The 17322-nt window shown below is 41.2% G+C and overlaps 1 protein-coding gene across 11 annotated transcripts in view; it reads left to right on the top strand.

Moving 5' to 3' along the window:
- The first annotated feature begins 3249 nt into the window (after positions 1-3249).
- The window catches only part of LOC124259687 (E3 ubiquitin-protein ligase arc-1-like), a 91543-nt gene continuing 77470 nt past the window's right edge, over positions 3250-17322 (top strand). For 2 of the 11 annotated variants that reach the window (XM_046693868.1, XM_046693869.1), the window contains exons 1-3: positions 3253-3383; positions 5934-7113; positions 9084-9125. In XM_046693868.1, coding sequence (XP_046549824.1) covers positions 3297-3383; positions 5934-7113; positions 9084-9125 — 1309 coding nt within the window. In that variant the 5' untranslated portion in view covers positions 3253-3296. Of the gene's footprint in view, positions 3384-4264; positions 4384-5933; positions 7114-9083; positions 9126-9402; positions 10177-15548; positions 15804-17322 lie in introns of those variants that run through there. The other 9 variants (XM_046693871.1, XM_046693872.1, XM_046693867.1 and 6 more) reach the window with 8 other exon arrangements.

Genomic DNA, 17322 nt, shown 5'->3' with positions numbered 1-17322 from the left:
GTACACTGCCACTCTATTTCATACTGCCTTGGTGATACCTTGTAGTGATGAATTAATTTGTAAACTTAGTTGATTTAAAATATACTCAAGAAAATAAAAAGGGAACACATGAAAGTACAAAGACACTTGTACTTCCATGTGTTCCCTTATTTGTCTCCATGAGTATACTTTCGTTAATCACATTACATTTTTGTGTGATATGCTGGTTTCACAACTTGACCTTTTCGTTTCAACTTGAGAATCAACATGTAATGCAATAAACTGATAAAAATGACAATACAGTGATTAAAATAGAAATGGACTGGTAAAAGTAACCGATTCTTCCTCGTGTTAATGGAAGATGCTCCAGAACTGTGTATCTAATGAACTTGCAGATGATTCGGAGGACTGGGACACTGTGACGGCCATATCACACAAAGCATGTCCCATTGTTAATTAAACCTATATATTCGCCTCGTAGGCAACCTTGCCTCGGGCCACGTGGTCTATGGTTGAATCGAAACAAACGAATCAGACAAACCGCTGGTTGACAGTGTGTGAGCATGCTAGCCCACCACAAACTCCATTCAATGTTCAGAACAAATCTCTCCCAAACGCAGAGCCGATTACTCGGCACGATGTCGGAGCTATATTTGAAGCAGGAAAATCTTTATCTTGTCGTACAAATGTAATTCCTTTAACAATGCTATATGCCTACGGTTATGGGCTTGAGTACAAAGTGTTTTCATTGCTGAAGCAAGATCAGCATTAGCAGCAACATGTTCATTGGTCAATGACACTTTTGAGATGGAGTGAAAGCCTGGGCTTTCGGAACCGTATTCAACACATATAATGATTTTTAATAACCAACATTATCGTGTAAATGTATATCAAAATATACATGTATGTAGTGCCTACCGTGTGTAAATGTGATTTATTATATGCACGACAATAGTTAGTGGGGAGTAGTGACTTTCTCTGCACCAGTTTAAGACTTGAGGATATCCTAGCACAAACCGTTGGTTTTGTCGGCTGACGACGGTGACCACCGTCAATGACGTAGGTGTTGTTGCTGTTTCTGTGGTTGTCGTTGCCTTGGTAACTCAGGAACAGACTTCATCTATATCAGTCCCACGGGATCAGACAGAAACTCAGGAACAATTCAGCAGATAACAGTGGCATCCCATGCATCATACACTGAGGATTTGATGTCACCTTACATAAGGTCAAGGACATGTAAGTTGACGCCAGTGACACCTACGACTTAGAAAATAACCCACGAGGTACGAGTGATTACGGGGGAATATGCCGAAATGAAATAATGTTCACAGTGCCGGGCCTTGGCGAGACACTGAACATTATCTTAACGAGGGCGTATTTCCCGTAATCACTCGTATCAAGTTGGTGATTCTATTTATCACCCATATTGTAATTTAAAAAGAAGAACCACGAAGTTAAAACACCCGGAGACAGGACTTGCGACCTCAAACAGCTGATCCGTATTCATGCGCGTATTAAACCTAACTTCTGCAGCGGTAGTAACATAACAACGCTATGGAAAGTAGTACCTCGTAAAATCGCTTTAAAATGCAACAAAACTAGTTTTATGGAATAATTTATTACGATGTTTTACTTTGATGCAAATGATCTCTTAAGTGCAATATCATTTAACATAATAACAGCTAAAACGTTACTTGATCAAGTCGCCGGAACATCGTTCATTCACGACTGACGCGTGTCTAGTGACGTGTGACGTGTAGTGTTGAAACACACTTTGGCAACGGTTAAAAGTTTAGAAATCTAAAAGACAACTATCCTACGAATTCATCTAGGAAAAGTTTTCTGTCGAGAAACTCAACAAGTTTGAAGATTAAACAACATTTTGTTCTGTGGAAGGCGTGTTACAGTCTCGTCACAGTAGAGTACAGCAGTTCCAAGAAGGATAACTCTAGTCGGAATGTGTCAATCTCTGCATCGGATACTGGAACAAACCTCTCGGATTGATTAGGAATGCATGGATCAAAAAAGTCATCAGGTTGTAGGAATTCAAGGGTTGTAAAATTCTTATCACTCTTCCTATTAGGTCACCGTCAACTTTAACTAGGTCATTGACCTTGATCGGGGTTACGACGGCAATGTTTGTTTACAAGCAATGCAAAACCACTCTCCTACCCAGAGTTCCATGCGACCAGCCAGCATGGTACTATGTTATGCTATGTCATCAATGCGACGAAGTGTCAATGCAAACGATTGTGTTGGTTGTTTTAAGGTTATTTATTTTAAAAAGACTACTATTTATAACGCAATTTTATTGCAAAACAATAATGTCTAAAAATAGAGTATTCATATTCTTTAATCTTTATGTTTTCTTTTTTAAATCTCGGAATGTGTGAGTACAGCACGTTCTAATTATCAATGAAACGGTAAAAGTTGTCAATGAACTTGGATCATAAAAAGTAGTTTCGTCAACCAATCATATTTCTTCCCTGCTTAGCTGACCAATCAACGTTGAGAATCAACGAAAGCTCGTGTGCGATTATCACAAAAATAATCACCAGTGTATCCTAGCCCGATTCTGTAAACTGTTCACTTCCCGGCCTGTTTTACAAAGGCTACAATTATGGTATTTGGGACACCTCAGCGTCGTAGCGCCAAGATTACTTTGTGAAACAGGCCTCATAAATAAGTTCAGCAGAAGAGCAATCTTTGTTTGGTTTGTTAAAGATTCGTTTAATATCGATTCAGCTTTACTTTTTCATCTACATCCAACTCACGTGCAGTATTATCTCTTTTTGCCGAATGACAACACTTTTAAATTGAAAATGGGTGATTTGTGTTACCATTATATTAACCCCCCCAAAATACTCAAAGTATGGGATTTGTGTTGACCAGCGCATTAAAAGCATATCATGGATATGGTGAGTGAGTGAGTTTAGTTTTACGCCGCACTCAGCAATATTCCAGCTATATGGCGGCGGTCTGTAAATAATCCTGTTATCAACACCATGAGCATCGATCCGCGCAATTGGGAACCCATGACATGTGTCAACCAAGTCAGCGAGTCTCACCCCCCGATCCCGTTAGTCGCCTTTTACGACAAGCATAGGTTAATGATGGCCAATATTCTAACCCGGACCTTCACGGGTTCATGGATATGGTACCGATAAACCTACACACATAGGTAAACTGTGATTCGAACCCACAGGCATAGAGATAAAGCATCCCCAAGGGAAGCAACTCTGTACAGTGAGTTGCAGCTTCTCAGACGACTGGGTCAGTCATGCTCACGAATCTGTTATGTATTGAAGAGTCCTTGGATGGGTGACCGTGTTTGGCAGCTCGACTCTAGTTTCGAGGACTTAAGTCCTGCCCCACAACGAAGCACATGGTCTCACCTTAGGCAGGTGAGTTTATTCAAAATTGCTTCTGTTCACCCAGCAGAAAATGGGAACGCGGTCAGATAAGACTATTAACCTTCTACCGCCTCACAGACAGTTTGGATTATCCAGGGTAATAATGCGTTAGCGCTTTGAACATGCACATGTGCGTGGAAACAGGCGCTTCATGAAGGGTCATTATTATCATTATTATTGGGGGTTGAGTAATATTCATCAAAACCCATACACAGTACCACTGTAAAAACCAACTGATTATAGTTTGTGGTTATATGATCGATAAACAATATGTCTTAATTTGTGGTGTTGTTTAGTATTTGATTCGCAGGGGTTGTACGTGGTAGCATTAGTACTCGCTGGCTTCAAGGTGTTGCTTTCATGGTGCTCAATGGGTGTGTGAGGTGTGTGGGGGTGAGGGTGGGGTGGGGGCTTGTGGTTGGTTGGTTGGTGATGATTTTAGGGGGTCACCCATTTTGTTCTTGGTATAACAATTTTGTACAGATGTAGTAGTGGGGTCAGTAATTTTGTACACATGAATGTTTAAAAAATATGCTTAGACATTATGCCTCATAAGTAGGGGGTGATCATTGATTTTGTACATAATATGCAGGTACATTGTACATAATTGTAGGGGGGGGGAGCATTCACATTGTACATACTCCTCCACAAAAATCATCACCACCCCACATCTCACCACCCAAGCCATAAATTATGAACGGTCTCTCATCAGCTTGTTTATCCAGCTTCACAGCTTTTCGTCTTTCAAACCCGCTATTGTGGTTAAGTCTGTATCTGTGGCAACCCACAAGACGTGATCTAAGTGCACAGTTTACAGCTGACCTACATATCCCCAGTTGTAAGACTGCACATTCTATTTGTGTTATTCATGCCATTGTTCTCAAAACGAAAGTAGCTACTGCGCGTGTGCAGATGACGTAGGACAGGTTGTGTATGTATACGTGTATGTAGACGTCTAACTTAAACCCAGCTCTACTGTTGTTCCCGAAAGGTAAGAAACATTATCTAATGTGGATAATATAGTTTCATTAGGAATTAAACAACGTTTTGGTTGTATCAGATATTCTGTTCGAGGAGTGATTTTACAGGTTGGTGTCAATGTCGAGTTACTTCCTGGTTGTTACCGACATGTGAATGATATTTACTGTATAGGTCGCCCTGGTTTGTTAGATGTTTAACGCCGCACTCAGCAACATTGCACGTCTATGGCGCGGTCTGTAAATAATCAAGTCTGGACCAGACAATCCAGTGATCAACATCATGAGCATCGATCTACGCATTTAGGATACGGTGGTATGTGTACACCAAGTCAGCGACCCTGACCTTCTTAAGGGTTGCTGAAGACCAATTTTGCTCCTTTCACTTTTCTTTCTTTTCGTAAGCTGTCTGGAGTTTTGATCTGATCTTACATCATACTTTCTGTTTGCGAGGTACTTAAATTACTTTTTCTGAATACCGACTTCCTGGTTCCTATCAGCAGGTATATGGCACAGGTCACCCTGGTATCCTGTCAAAGATTGTTTGACACATGAAAGTTCATTGTAGTTAGTAGGGGTGGGTATTGCCGAAAAGTTTCATATTGTGATATCTTTCGAAGTGAAAGCATATATTTGGATATGTATTGCAATATATTGTAAGAAGATTTGTTTAAACAAAAACTACTTATAACCGAGTTAATGCTTGATTTATAAAGCAAACAAACAACAAAAGCACTATGCTTGATTAAACTTAATAAAAACTTTTATGACAAAATATAAATGTAAATAATATTTGTTTATTGAATTCATGTAAAAATACCGGTTTTCAATCAGCCTATCGCAATACGTATCGTTGTCATATCTGAACTGGGAAATACCGGTAAACCGGTAGTTAGTTAGCCGAAAACAAGCAAAAATAGACAAGTGTGACATATGTATTCTAACATCATCAAAACTTAGAAATTAACAAAAAACTACAAAGGTATTACAGTAATTGCAGTAATTAAAGCAATTAAGGTCAGTTATAGTAATATTCACCTCACTGCAACAATGGCCAAGTATCTATAAAAGGCCGAGACTGAATATCCAGGTTGAGATATGATCCTCTCATAATACATTGTATCTTGTAACTTGAGATGTAAAGTGAGATGCAAGGCATCCCCTTGTATACATATGAAAAGGTTACTAGACCTTTCTATAACGTTCTCCACATTAGATGACGGTTGTATTATCTTCCAGAACTCTGTCTAAACATAGCACAAGTCTAAATATAGAGCACACCATTGCCCCTTTCCGCATGTCAACAGGTAGAATGTACATGACCAGGTCCAACACTGCCTCATAACAGTGACCATTATGTTTTTTGCCAGGCAACCATGTCAGATCTTGTCTCAGTGGCTGCCATCAAAAAACTTCTCTGTGTCTGATTCTAGAAACTGATCCTACAACACTTTATTGCACCCAGCCCTCTGTGTCACTTTTTAGTCATATTATTTGTCATATCTATCAATTCCATAAAAGGAAATTCATTTCCAATAATAATGATCATTATGTCTTTTGCCAGACAAACATGGCGAATCTTGTCTCAGTGGCTGCGATCAAAGATCTTCTGACAGAGTGTCCATTATGCACAGAACACTTTGATGACACAATACGAATTCCTCGTCGTATGCCATGCTGTGTCCAGTCCATATGTCAGCCCTGTCTGGAAGTCTACAGTGGAGGCAACAAAGCCATATCCTGCCCCATATGTCGACACCAACATAATCTGCCTGGTGGAGTGAAATCCCTACCCAAAGAGACGGTCATCCTGAAGACTCTGGACTACCTCAAGATCCAGAAAGGTCTTCATCTTCCATGTACAGACTGTCCTGACAAGGAAACAGCTCAAGCCCAGTGTGACAACTGTGGGGTATTTCTCTGTTCTACCTGTCTGAATGCCCACAGGAGGAATGTAACAACAAAGACACACACAATAGTTACCTTTGATGAGATGAAGGGGCGACCTGTGCAGAGTTTCCGTCGTCGACATCAGTGTAGTCAACACCAGCTGCCTCTACAGTTCTACTGCCACACTTGTACCAAGGTCGTCTGTGTTTCATGCACTGTAGTAGGTCACGATAAAGGGAAGGGACATAATGTTGTGTCTGTGGATGAGGCACACCAAGAACTGTCAAAATCCTTAGAAGACGTTTTTGTGAAGATGTATGTGAAGTCAGAGACACTGAGAAAAACAGAAGCAGAATTGATTCAGAAGCTAGAGAACATCCAAATGTCCAAGAGGGTTGCCATAGATGATATCAACAAAACTTTTGACGATCTAGCCAGTGAGCTGAAGCAACGGAGGTCAGTCCTCTTGTCAGATGTTGAACATAAATCTGCTCATAATCTTCACCTGACAGAGGAGACCCTGGAGTTAACAAGAGTTTTGCAGGCAAGAGTAAAATCTTCCACTGAATACACAAAACTAATGAGAAGTAAAGCTGATAGGATAGATGATCTTCAAGTGATGGGGTCTTCAGCTGCCTCTTTGAGAGCCATGTTGGACGAGACGCCACAAGAGGTATCCTTTGTCATGACTGGTGTGAACTTTGTGGAGGCAAACATACATCATCTTCGTGATAGTATCGAGGCAGCTGGAATGGTCAGGTCAGTCACGTTCTCCCCAACAGAGAGGCCGAAATATGTGCCAGATTCTAAAGCATACAATGCCATCGTACTGGAACCAGCAGAGTTACCTACAGGTAAGGAGTAGACATTTGGGTAATAACTTTCCGTCGACCAGTCCTTGTTTTAGTTTTGAGTGACTGAGTGAGTGGGCCTGGATGAGTGAGTGAGTGGGTGGTTGGTTTGGGTGTTGTTTTAGTGAAGGAATGTGCATCCTCGGCCCCAAGTCGGCAAACTTCATCTGGCCGATGAAGTTTTGCTCATCCGATCGACATCGGCCTAACGTTGGCAAACTTCAATGGCCCTGCATCGGCCTGGCATCGGGCCAAGTTCGGCATACTTTATCGGCATTCTATTGGCCTGTTGTGTGCTTTATCAATTATTATGTGCTCGCTTCACAACTCCGCGATGGTTACATATTTGTTATATTTCATATCATATACCACAAATTATGAATGAAAACAATTTTATATGTGTATCCAAAAAATATAAATATGAAAAAGCTTCCCTCAAACATGTTCCAGAAATGTTTTTGAAACGTTTTATTCGCATGAATTTGTATGGTTCCAGAAACATTTTTTGTAGACATATGGCTACAGTGTTTTAACACATGTTGCGAAATAAACAGGTTAGGAAATATTAGTGAATTAGTGAGTTTGGTTTGTTGGTGGGTGGTTGGGTGGTTGGGTGAGTGACGGAATGAATGCGACCGACCGACCAACCGAAAGCTGCAGTTCTGTATGAGAGTATATGATTCACTGAATCACAGCATATTGACGACCAGTCCTTGTTTTATCCCCTTAATGCTGAGCGCCAGACAAGGAGACAACAAGTACCATGTTTTAACGTCCTTGTGGCATGGCACGATCAGGAATCAAACCGCTAATCACCCGCTCTCAGATCGGTCTCAAAGGTGCAAGTACCGGGGTTCATTTAGAGGTTATTGTACAGCTACATACATTTGATTTAATTCCATAAGTGTGTGAGTGAGTGATGGAGAAACGGGATGGGTTTGTGTGGGGTGGGGTGGGCGTGGGAGAGTGAATAAGTGAGTTGGGTGTGAGTGTGAGTGAATAAGTGCTTGCAAGCGTGAGTGAGTGGATGGGTGGGTGAAAGGGTGAGTGAGTGAGTGATGGATAAACGGGGTGGGTTTGTGTGGGGTGGGTCGGGAGAGTGAATGAGTGAGTTGTGTGTGTGTGTGTGTGAGTGAGTGAGTGGGTGAGTGAGTGTTTGCAAGCGTGAATGAGTTAGTGCGTGGGTGGGTGGAAGGATGAGTGAGTGAGTGATGAAGAAATGGGGTGGTTTTGTGTTGGGGGAAGGGGGGTGAGTGAATGAGTGAGTTGAGGGGTGGGGGTGAGTGAATGAGTGAGTTGGGGGTGTGTGTGTGTGAGTGGCTGAATGTGACAAAGTATTGTGCTCTGAAGCTGCGATACGATACGAATCCCGATACAAGGGTGGCAATACGATACGTATCACGATACTAAAATCTAACACCAACTATAAAACACCTTAAGATCAAAACAAAACCCCTTTAAAGTATTTCGTCAAATTCCGTCACCGTTTTTCAATGTTCCTTCGGGAATGACATAATTAAATTTATACACGGACTTTGTGAATGTTCCCAAAATGTGAGCGCTATGTTTGACACAGTTCCTGACGCCAGAATTTCCGAGAATCTTTTGAAGAGAAAATAATTATGCATATATTTTAACCATCAAACAAAAGTAAGTATTTCTTGACAGATATCGCGATTCGGCAATATTCAAAGTAAAACATCGATGTATCGTGGTCCAGTGAAGAATCGTATCAGGATATACAACAGTGTAAAACTTTGTATCGATTGACTGTATCGGCGGGCCATGGATCGATGCATCGATGCGTATCGATGAATCGTCACAGCACTAGGTCTCAAATCATTCTCTCCTTGGAGCTGGTCCTAATTTGTTGTTCAATGCCGTTTCGAAAGAGATGTGTGGGACTGTTTTACCAGCCCCAGAACATATATATGATATTGTGGAGATAGTACATGACCTATGCCTTGTTTCAGTGATGGAAACGGACCGGAAGTTGTGTGAAGGGGAGATAACATGTGAGTAGTTCTGGAAGCTTCAATACGTTTTCTGTGTCCCATTTGTCAATTCATCACTCTAGTGTGATTTTTATAATAGTAACATAAGTGTTCATTTACCCTGGATGTACAGTTCTATGTATCGATTCTATACCGAGGTTTATTTAAAGGTTATTGTACAGCTACATACATATATATGGCTTATCTCCACAACGTTTTGTTTCTATGATATCAATAACTTCTCGTTCACTGCAATGGAAGTGGTTTGTATCAATTATGAACGTCATACTTCACACAGGCCCTATGCTGGAATGGGACCCAGGAACAGCTCGGCGTGATATAAGCGTATCTAGGCGGGTAATCACCAACACTCTACCAACCACCCCTTCTCCTGATACAGGATGTCGGATACAACAAATGAGATCAGTTATGGCGTCCAGACCCCTGATGGTCCGAAACAGTCCCGGTCAAAAGTGTATCTATCAAGTAAACCTTGGGTTCTCTGTGAAAGGAAATATACCAGACAACTGTATGATGCTAGAGACTGCTCTGACCCCCACCCCTGTAGATGCTCCCTACCATCAACTCACTGGACTGAGTGTACGTGTTGCTGCATGCCTCGACAAGAAGCAGCAGCTGTGTCTCTTGGTTGGCTATAATGGCACCTACCTCAGGGACACCCCACTCACCCAGAACAGAGTTGGCCAGTCTTATGACGTACGACTGTGTTTTGTACTTGACGGAGCTAACAACAAACTGTCAGTTATCAATGCTGCTGATAACACAGTGTACACCACTGTCACAGATGTAGATTTTGACAGACCCATGTGGGTCATGATGCGTGGTTGTCCTACCTTCGCTGCAGATATAACAGGAGAACTGATATCAGGCCACAGCATTACAGGATCCTTCAAAGACTACAATTGGTAGAAAAGTCCTCATCACCAGCATGACACTCTGTATGTACAATACTGACACCAATGTCTGAACCCAGGCAGGACGTTGATTGTCTGAAGGTCCTGGGTATATTGTACAAGATCGCAGTATGCAGCAGATGCTGGTATTTGTCTGAACCCAGGCAGTACGTTGATTGTCTGAAGGTCCTGGGTATATTGTACAAGATCGCAGTATGCAGCAGATGCTGGTATTTGTCTGAACCCAGGCAGTACGTTGATTGTCTGAAGGTCCTGGGTATATTGTACAAGATCGCAGTATGCAGCAGATGCTGGTATTTGTCTGAACCCAGGCAGTACGTTGATTGTCTGAAGGTCCTGGGTATATTGTACAAGATCGCAGTATGCAGCAGATGCTGGTATTTGTCTGAACCCAGGCAGTACGTTGATTGTTTGAAGGTCCTGGGTATATTGTACAAGATCGCAGTATGCAGCAGATGCTGGTATTTGTCTGAACCCAGGCAGGACGTTGATTGTCTGAAGGTCCTGGGTATATTGTACAAGATCGCAGTATGCAGCAGATGCTGGTATTTGCAGCAGTGATTAATGTTTTACTATTAGTGTTAATTACAAAGTCTATCGCAAAAGAACAAAACGAAATATGAACTGATGTGTAACTATGATTCTGTATACGTTAAAAGTCCGGGGGTGGGGTGTGTTGGGAGTGTTATATTGATCAGAATTTATCTGAATTACTGACAAATCTGTTTTCAGTGGAACATAACTTTTGCCATTCCTTGTAGATCTCTGTTTGTAAATAGCGGATCCATTTGTGGTGAATTATCACCTATTTATGAATGGTTAATGTGCAAACTGAATGTGAAACTTACAAACTCATATACTCCCCATCAAAAGTTTAGACTCACTAGTGTAAATGTAGCCACTTACTTCAGTCAACTGTTCTGAACTAGATTTTGTAAAATAATCCATACAGTTTAAAGGTACTGTTTATACATGAGCTGATGTATTGTAAAAGAAATTCGTGACGCTGAAAAGTTTATTGTCATGTGTTCAATAAATGATGAAACTTGGTGAAAAATGGCGATTTTTTATCAAAACTTTACACCAAAACGCAGCTGTTCTCATGCACGATATTTGCACATGCTTTTCAGCAATTTGATGCATGATACTCGTGTAATTTATCTGCATAAGGTTTGCCGATGTTTCCCCCAAGTTAGTGGAGACATTCATCTTCGTTGTAGCCATATGTACATACATAACTGATGGTGATTGATTTAAGCGAGTCTAAGCTTTTGATAGGTAATTTGTAAATCCAAGGGCATATCTGTAACAATGAGAACCCCTCTTTCGCCGTGTCACGTTATATCCTATCCTCAATGATTCATCACTATCTGTATCAAACTACTGAGTGAGTGAGTGAGTTTAGTTTTACGCTGCACTCAACAATATTCAAGCTATATGGCGACGGTCTGTAAATAATCGAGTTTGGACCAGACAATCCAGTGATCAACAGCATGAGCATCGATCTGCGCAATGGAGAACCGATGACATGTGTCAACCAAGTCATCGAGCCTGACCACCCGACCCCGTTAGTCGCCTCTTACGACAAGCATAGTCGCCTTTTGTGAGAAGCATGGGTTGCTGAAGACTTATTCTACCCCGGATCTTCACGGGTCATCAAACTACTGGGATATAAATATTCATGTAATGGATATATTCATGTTCAACATGTTAACATGCTATATGTGACCTGTGTAAATAGACATCGGCTACCTGTTATTGTTGCTAACCTCTGCTTATCACTACCTACTATGTGCATATTCTTCTCGTCATCTGGTCACTTTTAGATTGAAAGCAGTGTAAGAAATTTGTTATATATTTCATGCTTTGATAACAACAATTGACTTATTCATAAAATAATGAATAAATAGTAAAATTGAGTCTGTATATTGATCATTTTGAATTGTTGAGAGTAACGAGATAAAAGGTTTAGTTAAACTAGACAACTCAACATTATCGGCTCATCCTTTGGACAAATTGTTGTCTTTACACACGCGCCAAGATGTGGCTGTATTCCAATCGGCTTTAGTAAACATACATATATAATTATTTTTTTTATAAATTTACTGTGCAGGATGACAGTGATTAATCTAACAGCGTATTAAGGGTTAATCCGTCGATTGAATTATTTTGCCACTGAACTCACTTGCTTCGCTGCCATTTGCATACTATTATTACGTATCATGTAATACTTTCATCACACAGCCTTTTAAAACCCAACCCAAGGGTGTATACAATAAGACTGACTGACTGAGTTTAGTTTTACGCCGCTTTTAGCAATATTCCAGCAATATCACGGCGGGGGACACCAGAAATGGGCTGAACACAGTATACAATAAGAAGGAAGTATCAACTGTCCTGTGCAATTTGCTTGAAATGCTACGAGTTGTTGCTGTTTTGAGTGGTAATGAGTGAACTTCAGTGTTGAAATAATACAACGTACACAATAGGCGAATACGCAAGGTGAAAGGTTTCAGAAAGGTTCATCTGATCAAATATGACAATTTAAGGCGATTCCCTTGGATCTCAAAGAAGCACTCCCTTGCTGGTCCGAAACCCAGCTTATTGGGTGTCTGACACTAATTAGCATCCGATTTAGGAGACTGGATAGTTGTAATTTTGTTTCACTAATTGCAGCATGAATACGCATTGCCATTTAGAAAGTGATTAAATGCAACACATGTTATATCCGGGATTAGATTCCATCAGTCACGTACAATTTCTAGAACTTTTGTTAGGTTGAATTCCATCCAGGATTCGAACCCACACCCTCAGAGTCAGGCACCTAATCGCCAGTAAACAGTCAGCTGTCTAACCCACTGAGCCACCATTTTCGTGGAATCCGATGGTTGACTTTGAGTGCAGCAATTGGTGTTCAAGAACTTTGAACTCTTGGCAGAGTGATCCTATCCACAATTATTACATGTATGTGAACTTTCATTTGACAATTCATATTTCTGCTTCACTACACTTTAAGAACAAACAGGAAATATGGCTATATGGCGGCGGTCTTTAAATAAGCGAGTCTGGACCAGAACATCCAGTGATCAACAGCATGAACATCGCTATACGCAAATGGGATACAATGACATGTGTTAACCAAGTCAGCGAGCCTGACAAGCGTGGGTTGCTCAGGACCAATTCTTACCCGGATCTTCAGAGGTAACAGACAGGATGAGTGCGCTACACTTAATGATAACAGTGGTAGATCTTCATTTGACTATTCATATATCCGCTTCACTACACGTTTAGAACAAACAGGACGAGAGATCTACACTTAATAATATCAGTGGTAGACTTTGCGGGAACCAACAGCATGAACATCAATCTGCGGAATTGGGATACGATGAACAGCAACACCAACAACAAATGACATTTGGAGATGTAGTGAAAGACTTTCGGAACCATATTCAACAGATATCATGATTTTCAATAACCAACATTATCGTGTAAATGTATTTCACAAATAATAGTGCCTACTGTGTGTAAGTATAGTTGTGTTATATGCCCGATAATAGTTAGAGGGGAGTAGTGGCATTCTCTGCACAGGTGTAAGCCTGGAGGATCTCCCAGTACACCACGTGATGGTTTTGTCGGCTGACGACGGTGTCACCTACGTCTACCGGCAATGTCGTAGGTGCTGGTGCTATTTCTGTGGCTGTCGTTGGTTCTAGGTAACTCAGGAACAGACTTCCTCTACGTCAGCAGCAACTGAGGAACAGTTCAGTAGGTAATAGTGACATCCCATACACCATACACTGAGGATCTGCTGTCACACCACAAGGTCAAGGACATGTCAGTTGACGCCAGTGACACGTGCGACCACATCACTATCGGCGATGACGTAGATACTGGTGCTGTGTCTGGGGCTGTTGCTGAGTCTGTGTCACTCAAAGACAGTCCAAATCTGAGGCTGCCCAAAGGGATCAGACAGGAACTCAGGAACAGCTTAGCAGGTTATAGTGGCATCCCATACACCATACACTGAGGATCTGCTGTCACACCACAAGGTCAAGGACATGTCTGTTGACGCCAGTGACACCTACGACTACATTGCTACCGACGCTGACGTAGGCCCTGAGTCACTCCAGGACAGTTTCATATGAACGGAAAGCCCGCAGTGATGCAGGCTACTGATGTTTATCACTGTTGTGAAATCGGGTAATACTATGGAGTCCCTGATTATATGTAAATGGTTTAAAGTACATTTCATGATATCAGCATTTATTCTATTAACAGTACATATCCTAGGCCCCGTTCTACAAAACGACCGTAGCGCTAAGGTGATCGTAACTCCCATACTTTAATACATATTTTCGACAGTCGTAGCGCTACGATCGAACGGGAGCCTTGGCCAGTTGTACAAAGTGATCGTATCTCTACCACTATAGTATTTACGATATCTTCACAGTCGTAGTACTTAAGTTACTTTGTGAAACGGGCCTCTTGTGTTACGTTCAGCTAAAGGTCACTCTCTGTTTGTTTCATTTTTGTTTTAAAGTAAGTTTATGTCGACTGAATGTGTGAGGTCACTCCTGAGGATATGTACAAATTTTAAAGTATTTTTTTATATCAGCTTCGATTATGTAAACTGTTCACTTCCTGCCTGTTTTGCAACGGATACAACTACAGCATTTGGGACACCTCAGCATCCGTAGAGCTAAGAATACTTTCTGAAACAGGCCTCATAGTTAAGTTCAACAGAAGAGCAATCCTTGTTTGGTTTGTTAAAGATCCATTTAAAATTAATTCAAATTTAGTTTTTCAACTGCATTCAACTCATGTGCAGCCGTATCTCTTTTGAAACACAGTATGTGATATGTGTTGACCAATGCTTTAAGTATACCATGGGTATGGCACTAATAAACCTGCACACACAGGCAAACAGGGATTCGAACCCACAGGCATAGAGATAAAGCGTCACCAAGGGAAGCAACTCTGTACAGTGAGTTGCGGCTTCTCAGACGACTGGATCAGCCATGCTCACGAATCTGGTATGTATTGAAGAGTCCTTGGATGGGTGACCGTGGATTGAGCCAACACAAGTGCGTGTAAACGGGTGGTTCATAAAGGGTCATTATTATCATTATTATTGGGGTTGAGAAATATTCATCACAAAGCCATACACAATGCCACTGTATAACCGACTGATTACAGTTTGTGGTTTTATTGTCGATAAACAATATGTCTTAAATTCTGGTGTTGTTTAGTGTTTTCTTTGCAGGGGTTGTACATGAAAATAGCTTACTGACAAGGAGTATATGGCAGTAGTAGTACTCACTGGCGAGGTATCGTTTATTATCGAGGTATTTTGTTCATGACATGCATTGGGGTCATTTACTTTGTACATACATTACGGGGTGGGGGTAATTCACTTAGTACATGTTTCTCCATAAAGACGATGTTCAACCCCACCCCCACCTCCACCCCTTCCCCAAGTCAGAAATTATGAACGGTCCCTTTGTCACTATTACACACTGTCAATAGCTATTGTGATACAGGCTGTGTTTGTGACAACCCACATGGCGTGATCAGAGTGCTTAGTTTACAGCTGACCTACATATCCGTTGTTGTAAGACTGCACATTCTATTTGAGTTATTCATACCATTGTTCTCAAAACGAAAGTAGCTACTGCGCGTGTGCAGATGGCGTAGGACAGGTTGTGTATGTATACGTGTATGTTGACGCCTAACCTATACCCAGCTCTACTGTTGTTCCCGAAAGTTAAGAAACATTGTCTAAGGTGGATAATATAATTTCATTAGGAATTAAACAACGTTTTGGTTGTATCAGATATTCTGTTCGAGAAGTGATTTTACAGGTTGGTGTCAATCTCGAGTTACTTCCTGGTTGTTACCGACAGGTGAATGATATTTACTGTATAGGTCGCCCTGGTTTGTTAGGTGTTTAACGCCGCTCTCAGCAACATTCTACGTCTATGGCGCGGTCTGTAAATAATCAAGTCTGGCCCAGACAATCCAGTGATCAACATCATGAGCATTGATCTACGCATTTGGGATACGATAAAATGTGTCAACCAAATCAGCAAGCCTGACCACCGATCCCCTGTGGTAGCCCTGGTCTCCTGTCAAAGATTGTTTGACACATGAAAGTTCATTGTAGCAACAACAAACAAGTGTGACAACTACATTCTAAAATTAACAAAGCTTACAAATGAACACAAATCACTGCAAAGGTATCACAGTGGCAGTACATATACAAGGCAGTGTAACACAAGAGCGGTAATTAAAGCAATTAAAGTCAGTTATAGTAACATTCACATCACTGCAACAATTGCCAAGTATCTATTGAAGGCCGTGACTGAATATCCAGAGTAAGATATGACTGTCTCATAATATCTTGTAACATGAGATCTAATCTGAGATGCAAGGCAGCAGACTTACATTAAAAACAAGATGTAATAGAATAACACGTGGTACATAATTGGAAGAGGCCAGTAGGGAACCAAAACAACAAATAGACAGGGTGCTATGATAGTCTATAGTTTGATTAATACTTCATAGGCCGATGGTATATAGTATTCTTGGTCTCTGTTGAATATGTACCACTTGTTATTCTATTACATGCTAATGTTACATGTTAATGTTAATCTGCTGCTTGTCACAACATACCATGTGTACATGCTTCTCACTATTTGGTTGTAGTCACTTTTAGCTTGATAACGATGTAAGAATCTACATCGAAAAGTCGCTTAAGGCAATAAAGTTGTAATCCATAAAGTAGTATGTTTCATTTTTGACTCACCAACTTCTAGAATGCCGATCAAACAATCAGAGGAGGGCTGTAGTACATTCCAGAACTCTGTCTAAATATAGCACAAGCCTAAATATAGAGCACACCACTGCCCCTTACCATATGTCAACAAGTACAATGTATATGACAATGATCATTATGTCTTTTGCCAGACAAACATGTTGGATCTTGTATCAGTGGCTGCGATCAAGGATCTTCTGACTCAGTGTCCAATCTGTAGAGAACACGTTGATGACTCAATACGAATTCCTCATCGTATGCCATGCTGTGTCCAGTCCATATGTCAGCCCTGTCTGGAAACCTGCAGTGGCGTCTCTATAACCATACGCTGCCCCATGTGTCGACACCAACATAACCTGCCTGGTGGAGTGAAATCCCTGCCCAAAGAGACAGTCATCCTGGAGACTCTGGACTACCTCAAGATCCAGAAAGGTCTTCATCTACCATGTACAGACTGTCCTGAAAAGGA

The sequence above is a fragment of the Haliotis rubra genome, unplaced genomic scaffold, assembly GCF_003918875.1.
Source record: "Haliotis rubra isolate DU_JTF1 unplaced genomic scaffold, ASM391887v1 Scf732, whole genome shotgun sequence".
NCBI classification, from domain to species: domain Eukaryota; kingdom Metazoa; phylum Mollusca; class Gastropoda; order Lepetellida; family Haliotidae; genus Haliotis; species Haliotis rubra.
Note: the sequence above shows the minus strand (reverse complement) of the source record. Positions and strands in the feature narration are given on the sequence as shown.